The sequence below is a fragment of the Haemorhous mexicanus genome, chromosome 16, assembly GCF_027477595.1.
Source record: "Haemorhous mexicanus isolate bHaeMex1 chromosome 16, bHaeMex1.pri, whole genome shotgun sequence".
Classification (NCBI taxonomy): Eukaryota; Metazoa; Chordata; class Aves; order Passeriformes; family Fringillidae; genus Haemorhous; species Haemorhous mexicanus.
Window position 1 is genome coordinate 10,822,708 of NC_082356.1, and position 9,551 is coordinate 10,832,258.

At 50.1% G+C, this 9,551-nt stretch overlaps 1 protein-coding gene across 1 annotated transcript; it reads left to right on the plus strand.

Moving 5' to 3' along the window:
• The first annotated feature begins 1,409 nt into the window (after window positions 1-1,409).
• LOC132334653 (zinc finger protein 391-like) lies at window positions 1,410-4,195 on the plus strand. Its single transcript, XM_059860749.1, has 5 exons — window positions 1,410-1,540; window positions 1,890-1,952; window positions 2,696-2,883; window positions 3,038-3,461; window positions 3,546-4,195. The coding sequence occupies exons 1-5, from the start codon at window positions 1,410-1,412 to the stop codon at window positions 3,958-3,960; spliced, it is 1,221 nt and encodes a 406-aa protein (XP_059716732.1). The 3' UTR covers window positions 3,961-4,195.
• Window positions 4,196-9,551: the final 5,356 nt, after the last annotated feature.

Sequence of the window (9,551 nt, forward strand, 5' to 3'; positions counted from 1 at the left end):
TCCTAGTAAAACCCCCAAAAGTACAAAAAAACCTTAAAAGATTGCAATAAATCTCAAAACACCCCCCTCCCACAAGGCCGATAGAATCCCCCAAAGTCCAAACCTACCAAAATCCACAAACCCCCCAAAATCCCCAACACCCCCCAAACTCAGTGATTCTCTCCAAAAACCCCAATAATTGCCCTAAACTCCCAACAAACTCCCCCAGCCCACTGGTATGAACCAGCTGTGCTCCACATGGTTCCAGCTGCTCTCTTTCACCCTCACTTTTGTTCCAGTCACTCCCAGTATCTCCCAGTGTTCCCCAGTTCCCTCCAGCATGTTCCCAGTCACTCCCAGTATCCCCAGTATGATCCCATTTGCTCCCAAGCATTCCCAGTCACCCTCAGTTTAGTGGCACTCACTGCCAGTATGATCCCAGTCACCTCCAGCATGATCCCAGTTCATCCCAGGATAAGCCCAGCAGTTTCCAATGGCCCCCAGCATACTCCCAGTCACTCCCAGTTGCTCCTAGCATGATCCCCGTTCCTCACAGCTGCTCCCAATCACCCTCAGCACCATCCCAGTTACTCCCAGTACATCCCATTTGCACCAACATGGTCTCATTTGCTCCCCACAGGCTCCTGCTCACTCCCAGTGTGATCCCAGTCTCCATCAGTGTGATCACAGTCTGCCCTGGCAGTATGATCCCAGTATTATATCAGTACAAACCCAGCACAGTCCCAGTCACTCCCAGTATGATCCCAGTATAATGCCAGCACAAACCCAGTACAGTCCCAGTCACTCCCAGTACAATCCCAGTATGATGTCAGCACAAACCCAGTACAGCCCCAGTCACTCCCAGTACAATCCCAGTATGATGTCCATACAAACCCAGTACAGTCCCAGTCACTCCCAGTATGATTCCAGTATGATATCAGTACAAACCCAGTACAGTCCCAGTCACTCCCAGTATGAGGTCCATACAAACCCAGTACAGCCCCAGTCACTCCCAGTACCATCCCAGTCCAGCCAAGTCCCTGGCAGCGCTGCCACTGCTGGGATCCCCCAGCCCTGGGTGCGTTCCTCCCTCCCGGAGGTGCCGAGAGGAGCCCCAAGGGCTGGCAGTGCCCAGGCAGGGTCCCCAGCAAGGCCCAGTTTGGATGTGCAGCCCCCAGTTTTCCCAGTTTGCCTCTCCTTTGGCCCGGGCCGGGTTCCCCCCGCCCGCAGCGGCTGGGAGCAGCCGAGAGCCCCGCGCTGCTCATCCCGACCTGTCCCGGCTCCATCCCCGCTCCTGCTGCGGGAACGGGGCACCGAGGGTGTCGCTGCTGCTGGGGGAGGGGGAGGAGGAGGAGGAGGGAGGGAAGGGGAGGGATGGAGGGGGAGAAGGAGGTGGAGATAAGACAGCAGAGGAGGATGAGGAGCGGGGGATGGAAGGAGAGGAGCGGGAGGAAGAGGAAGGACAAAGGCGGATCCAGGCTGGGCAGACAGAACCGCGCGCTCGAGCCCTGCCTGAATTTGCAGCCCCCACCTGTGGGATCATTGCCCCCCCATCGCGCAGGTGAGCGGGGAGGGGGAGCTCGGCCCTGATATCTCGGGGGGGCTGCCTGGGTTGGGTTTTTTGGGGGGATGTTTGGAGAATGAAGAATCCAAGGCTGAGTGGAAAAGGCCCCTTGGGGGGACATCGGGGGGTGCCAGTGGCAGCCGCCGGCAGAGGCAGCCTGGAGGAGCAGAGCCCTGTGTCCCCCAGGAGCCCAAAGTGGGGAGCCCAGAGAGGGGGGAGCGCCGCCATTGGCGGGACCCTCAAGAGCTGGAGAGGGGCAGGGGGGACTCCTTGGAGCCCCTGCAGCCCAGAGCAGAGAGTGAGGGGAGAAGGGAGCCCGGGAGCCCAAACAGCCCCGGCATCCCAGAATAGTGAGAGCGAAGAGGGGGGAGCTTTTGGGATTGCTGGGACTGCCAGCAGCCTGGGGAGGGCAGGCACCGAGGAGAAGGGGGACCCCCAATCCAAGTGTGATCCTGGCAGCTGGGACAGGGGGAAATCCTGAAAGCCACAGGGGAGGGACCAGGGACGGGAGCTCCTGGGAGGCTTTTTCAGGGCTGAATCTTCTTGTTTGGGAGTTTTTCTGGAGGCCGGGTGGCCGGGGACTTGTAGAGACAGACTCGGGCAGTGGGACCTTCAAACTCAACGTGTGTGGGGCAAGATGAAACAGGACAGCCTTACAAATATGATTGTCTGGCAAAAGATTTTGAGAATGTAGGAAGTATTAGCAAGATGGAAATGAAAGCAAGCTTTGAGATACCTTAGTTACTGAACAACTGGTAAATAATGGTGTGGCATGACGGAAGGCAATCCGCTTGTGATGAAACAATTCCCTCTGCTTGCAGACAGGTCCAAGGGCCGGAGCAGACCCTGCTAGCTCAGCAGAAGGGGTCCAAAGAGGAGTTTTTAGGCTTTAAAATGTAACACAGTATGGTGATGTAATTATTCTTATAGGCTGTATGTAAATGCTATAGAATTTGTATCTTGCACTGGATTGGTGAGTGAGAAATAGAGTATTCAACACAGGAGAAGATTTATTGTATTGTGACTGGAACCTTACTCTCTTAACACTCTTACCCTCTTCCTCTCTTACCCTCTCATCCTCTCTACCACTCTCTTCTCTCGGGCCTGCTCTGAGCTGTGGCTGGACGCTCCCAGCAGGGCCCCTGCACCCAGGCCCTTTGCAATGAACCCCAAATTCCACAACCTGGCTGCAGAGATCTCTCGTCTCCGTCCGTCCCGGCTGTCCTACCCCCAACGATCCTACAACAGCTCATCCCTTGTTTTCCCCAAACCAGGATTTCCCTTTGCCAACCCCTGGGAGGCTCCAAGGAAGAGGAAGATGCCCTGGGACACTGAGGCAGGTGAGGAGGAAGTCAGTGCCCCTTTCCCCTCTGTGCTGCTCCATTTCCCAGCCCAGCATGGCCCCCGGCTGCAGAACAGCCCTGCGGGGATCTTCTCCCCTTTTCCTGTGGCACAGAGGCAAATCCCATCCTGTCCTTGTCCATCCTCCCCCAGAGCAGGAGCTGAGCATGGAGAGCAGGGAGGACAAATCCCCGTGTCAGAACCTGGTGGAAGAGGCCGTTTTGAGCAGCTCCACGGTGCAGGAACCCAACGGGGAGGAAAAGCCCCAGAGATCCCGCACGAGGAGGGGCTGCAAACGCAGATGGCGGGGATCTGAGGGGGAAAGAGCCAGCCTGGGCCGGGAAGGCGGCCGGAGATGGAGCCAGAGCTCGGAGCTGGTGCTGCATGAGCAGCTCCATGATGGGGAGAAGCCCCACACGTGTGGGGAGTGTGGGAAGAGCTTCAGGAGGAGCTCCAACCTGATCATGCACCAGAGGACCCACACTGGGGAACGGCCCTACGAGTGTGATCAGTGCAGGAAGAGGTTTCAGACCAGCTCCAATCTCCTCCTGCACCAGCGCACTCACACAGAGGAGAGGCCCTTCCGCTGCCCCGACTGCGGGCAGGGCTTCAGGCAGAATGCCCATCTTGTCACGCACCGACACATCCACACTGGGGAGAGGCCCCACGAGTGTGGGGAATGTGGGAAGAGCTTCAGGCACAGCTCCACCCTGATCAGTCACCGGAGAACCCACACTGGGGAGAGGCCTTACGAGTGTCGGGAGTGTGGGAAGAGCTTCAGCTGGAATTCCAACCTGATCCTCCACCAAAAGATCCACACTGGGGAGAGGCTCTACGAGTGTTCTAAGTGTGGGAAGAGGTTTCAGAGCAACTCCGATCTCCTCAAGCACTATCAGATTCACAGAGAGGAGAGGCCCTTCCAGTGCCCTGACTGCGGGAAGGGATTCAAGCACAGCTCCACCCTCATCACCCACCGGCGCATCCACACTGGGGAGAGGCCCTACGAGTGTCCCCAGTGTGGGAAGAGCTTCAGCTGGAGCTCTAACCTGACCCAACACCAACGGAGGCACCGGTGAGGGAAGCCCTGCGAGTGCCCTGAGTGCAGGAAGAGCTTCGTGTGCTACTCCAGCTCCATCCCCCACTGGAGGAGCCACATTGGGCAGAGCCCTGGTCCCTCACATTCCTGTGATCCATGTTGGGAACACACCTGGCTGCCTCTCCTTTTGGTCTGGCAATGATTTTCTTGTGCCTCATCTTCATCCCTTAAAAACACCATAAACATGGTTAAATAAATGAAATTGATCAAAGATATCTAAAGTCCCACCATTTCTCAGATGTTTGAGGAGGAATTTAGGATTTGGGGACACATTCTGTGTGGAGTGTCCCTGTTGCTAAAAGGCAGTAATTTGATCTAACCCTTCTTGTGTTGCTAACAACTCCTCCCCTGGCCCAAACCCAAACTCCATCCCTGGCGTACCCTATAAAAACCCCATGGCCCTGCCTTTGCCCTGTTTTTTGGGGTCAGAAATGGATTCTGGAGATCTCTGAAACCAAGACCTGTCTCGTTTGTTCCCGGCACCGGCAGCTGCAGCCTCCCTGGACACCATGAACTCTGGAGAATGGGGGCAGCCAGTGAGGACAGGTCCTGGATTGCAAGATAAGTGTGTGTTGTGTTTGCCATCTGTCAGAGGTGGGGCAGTTATCTTCTGTGCATTGGGCAGTTTATCTCTTCCACAACCATTCCTCCCTCCAGGAGATATCTGCTGTTAATGGGCCATTAATTTACAGGAGAGTGAACGTGTTTTTCACAGGCAGCTTCACAGAAACTGGAAAACGTGGGGGTTCCCAGGAGGGGGCACCGCTGATCCAGGGCATCGAGGTGCTGCCTGCAATTGTCCATAACCACCCCTAAGGAGCCTCCAGGGCTTCACCCTCCATGAGCTGCAGCAGACGTGTCAGGAAAGTTGGCAAGAGCCCGTGGAATGGTCCTTGTTGCAGGCAGATTAGCCACTTGCAGCTCTTCAAAACTCCCTCCTTTAAAAAAATGAAAAAACTGAAATCGTTCCTAAATGTGAAAAGCACATTCACCCTCCTGTGAAAATGTAAAAAGTTTAATAAAGGACAGTGGGAGACCAGGACCATGGAGCAAAGGTTATTATGGCTGGGTGCATCTTGGCACTCAGCCAGGAGCACCCTGTTACCTTCGGGGATCCCCCTGAAATACCTTTCTCCTTACACCAGCCTGTTGCATATTCATAGACCCTCCTGCATATCCATAAACTACTTCACATCTTCCAGAAACTGTTCTACCTGGCCCCTCCTTGGGTCTGCCTTTTCAGAGCATGTGTGTTTCTTGGCTGTGGTTTTGGCTACCTTCTCTTTATCACCTCCAGTTTTGGGCCTTGGTCCACTCTGCCTTCAGACAGGGAGTGCTGATAGTTGGCAGATCTGTGCAGGTGTCCTCATCCTGTGTGCACTGGATGTTATCCCATCCCAGCAGGCATTTAACACAAGCAGCTCTTTCATGAAGCTTAATTAACGACAGAAATAAAACCTATATGTTTATACCAAAGTTACTTTAACACCACACATATAAAATCCACTTTATTATCTGTGAAAAGCCAATATTATAATATGTTTCTATAACATTGCCCATATCTTTCCTTACCCTTTTGTTCCCAAGCGTGCAGCAAGGAGTGAAAACTGCCAGCATGGCACGGGGTTGCTGCCATCTCTCCATCACCCCCTGTCCCTCTCCTGTAAGAGCCTGAGTGAGAGATGAGGGGCTCCAGGCGGCTCTCCAAAATGCAGTTTATTGTATCCAAGATGTTACAGCAGTCCAGGGTCTGGTGACGGAGCCTGTGCCTACAGCTGTCAGCTCCAGCTGCAGGCAGGCCTGGAGACCCTTTAGCTCTGGTTACAGCGCATTATATACTCTGCTTTGCTGAGCATCTTAACACAGAAGAAACAATCTATACCTTTACTTTTACCTATAGCCTATCATAACTCCTGTAATTACCATATTCATATTACTATTCTCCAGTCACTAAAAGTTAGTACGTTAGTTTAAGCTAGAAGTTGTTTTTCAGTTTTCTTGCAGTGGAAAATTCTGAGACCTTTTTTCTACTTGCAACTTTGCTGACTTGTTTACCTGTGGAATCTTTTTGCTTGGTAAAAACATCTTCTTGTTTGAGGTGGGTTTATCCTTTGCTCTAAGCCATAAAAACCCCTTGTAAGTAGCACACCCTTTGCCTTCTTAGTTACCCAGTAAGACTGGCTCAACAATTCTTCTATGTCAAAACTTGGTTCCATCTCTATTCCTTTTTCAGATTCTACATTCAAAAATCTTTCTGTCATGCACACATATCTGTTAAAGTTTCTTGTCAAACTTTCATCCTTCCCAACACTCTGTGCCACCCTGTCTCTCTTTTCCTGAGGGCAGAACAAGGGACAGAATCCATCCAGAGGTGACACGGGAGCGCTGCCGTCCTCTCTCCATTCTGTGTCCTCCTTTCCCCCCCATCTTTCCATGTCCCCCCTTCCCTGCCTGTCACTGCTGAGTCAGAAATGACACGGATAAATGAGTGTCACACTCCATGCATCTTCAGAAGGCCAATAATCATCTTTATTAGGAAACCCATTTTTTTGTACTCGGTCGTGATACAGGTGGACCTGATTGGTTATTTTACATTTCACATGATTGGCTAATTAAGAAAACCCCTTGGGGTAAACAATCCATGAGGAAAACAATTGTCACAAACACCACCTGCGAGGTTGTTCAGAATTCTTCATCTCCAGCTCCCTAATGTTTCCCAGATGGATCCATGGGAAATCTTACCTGGATTGTGTATCCACACCTACCCGGGAAGGTGACGGCCGCGCCGTCCCGGGCCCTCCCTCTAGAAATGGCGCTTACCACGCTGTTTAAGGTTCCCCTTTTTCCTGCCCAAGTCCTTCTTTTCCTGTCCCCAACCTCCCCTTCCCCCCTGCTGTTGGAACCCAGGGCACAGGGAATGTCTCCCTGCCTGTCCTGAGAAGTCCTGATCCCCAAGAGATCACTGCTTTTAACTTTTGTCCATGGAGAAAGCTTCCAGGACTTTGGGAAGAATTGGGATCTATGAGTGTGTGAAAGAGAGATTAGTGTAGTTTATCACAGGGTGAAAAACTTGGGTTTTTAGTATGAGGATGGATAGAAGGGAGGATTTTGGGCATTGCCTGATCTCCTTCTTGTTCTTCATCTCCTCCATTTTCTGCCGTGTTGGGAGCACAGGGTGATTGGTTGGAAAGAGCTGCAATGCAGATGCTGAGTGGTAAACAAAGAATTAGTTACTGGTAGAAAGGTAGAAATAAAATGTGTTCTAAGAGTTAATTGGACAAAATAATTTTAAAAGACGTTGAACCTGTGGGTCCTGTGACTTTTGGTGCCTTCTCTTTGTACGCTAAGTCTGGTGTGCAGACGGCGTGCTGAACTTTTGGTAAGAGAAAAATAAACAACAGCCTGAAGACCAAAAAAAGCAAAGGTCCCGTTTGTTTCTCAATTCTGGCACAGACCTTTTTAGGGGTGTCCCCATCAGGGGATCCTCGGGGGAGGTTCACACCTCCATCCCTCCCTCCCTCCCTTCCTCCCTCCCTCCCTCCCTTCCTGCCCCGCTGCTCAGCCTGCTCAAAGCCCTGCACGCTCGCTGCTTCACAAAAGGACCCAAAATTAACCAAAATCCACCCAAAATTACCTCAGAACCCATCCTGAGGGGCTCTGGGTGAAATTTGAGGGGCGTTTTGAGGGATTTGAGCAAACTTTGGCTGGGTTTGAATCCTTCACCCGCTTGGGCATCCACAAGGTACTAAAACCACCCAAAATTTCCTCCAAATTAACCCAAAATCCACCAAAAAGTCGACCCAACAACGAGGCAGCTGGGGGGAAAATTTTGGGATTTTGAGATTTGGGGGGGATTTTGGCTGGGTTTGAATCCTATGCAAAATTTTGTGTCCAGGAAGTACCAAAACCACCCCAAATCAACCTAGAATCGACCCAAAATTACCTGAAATTAACCCCAAATTACCTCCAAATCGGTCCTGAGAAGATTTGGGGGTATTTGGAGGGATTTTAAGGGAGCATTTTGAGTGGGTTTGAATCCTATGCCTACTTCTGTATCCATAAGGTACCAAAACCCTCCACAATCCACCCAAAATTACCTGAAATGAATGAAAAATTCATCCTGAGGGGGTTGGGGGGGAGTTTGGGTGGGGTTTGAGGGGATTTGGGGGTTTTGGGGGGGATTTAAGGGGGCTTTTTGGCAGTCATCATCATCCAAAAAACAACACCCCCTGCCAAGCTGAGACCAAACCCTAAGGACTGTGCCCCTCATGAAGAGGAGATCAAAGAACTGCTCCCTTTCTGGGGAGGTGATCAAAAGCCAGAGGAGACTGAGCTATTAACTCATTAAGTTAAAATGTATTCATTTAATCAAGTATCATCATTTCTGTAACTTTATCCTTTGTGATTAAGTGTCAAATGCTTTTCTATTCCTTGTTAATTTAGCTGAATAATTAATTTGGTTTTATAAACTATTAAGTCACATTTCTGATGTTATATATGAGGTCCCATACGTCTAATTTATAAAACCAGAAACTGAAAATTTAGCAGCAGTTTTAACTGCGATAAAATAATACAATCAAATAGAATCCACTAATTACAAAAGGAAATTTGGCAGTGGTTTGGATAAAGCATAAGCAAAACCGATCGATCGGGGTATGGGGAGGGCTTCCCACCCTGCCTGACGTTCAAAAGGCAAAAGGATCCAAACACAACTTATGTACTGTGGGCTAATACATATTCATCAATATTTTCCTGTAAATCTCCTCCTGTTTCTGATTCTTGAAATCAACATCACCACACTCACAGCGCATGCTCCCGCTGTGGCTAAGGGGGCTTCTGGCTCTCTGGGGCTCTCCCTGGAGGAAGGCTGACAGTCTTCCTCACTGTCCTCTGAATAACCTGGCAGGCTGTGCATGTGCCCCAAGTCCTGTGTTATGTAAGTAAGCACTATGCTCCAGTTAAGCCTTTTTATTTTATAGATAAGAACACTCTTTTATGCTCCCTGTCTGGAATTATCCCAATGTTATTCATGTCATGGCCGATCCTGTCCTGGGAGTTGTCTTAACTTCATCTTGATGCCAATTCTGACTCGGGAGTCTTCCTAACTTTTGTTCATCAAGGCCAATTCCAATCTCCTGTATCCTGTTTCCCACATGTATCATCTACAAAGAAACCCATCTGCTTCATACTATGAATCACATATACCTTTCCAATTTTCTTCCCAAAATATTGATATAATTACAATTTTGTTAGCACAAACCACATCCATTTATCACAATTTCCCCCATCTTCTCTCTGGATAATATTAATTCATGCTTTTTATTAAAGACTGAATTTTGGTATCTTCTACATCCCACAAATCCAGGTTTTCACACTCCCTCATTTCTCTTTTTGATCAAATTTGATACACGGTATTTTACCTATGCAGGAAATAAAACATGGTATAGACCACAATAGAGTCCAGCTGGTATAAACCACCAGATTTTGTTAGCACAAACATATCCATTTATCACAACAGGCCAAAAGCTTGGAAAAGGATGAAAGAAATGCTCCGATGACGACGATAACAAA

Excerpts from the sequence above, each read along its gene's own strand:
- LOC132334653 (XM_059860749.1), top strand. The coding sequence starts at position 1,410 with ATGGAAGGAGAGGAGCGGGAGGAAGAGGAAGGACAAAGGCGGATCCAG. Across the intron at positions 1,953-2,695 it reads CTGCCAGCAGCCTGGGGAGG|GCCCTTTGCAATGAACCCCA; the intron begins GCAGGCACCGAG and ends CCCTGCACCCAG. Across the intron at positions 3,462-3,545 it reads CGCACTCACACAGAGGAGAG|GCCCCACGAGTGTGGGGAAT; the intron begins GCCCTTCCGCTG and ends CACTGGGGAGAG.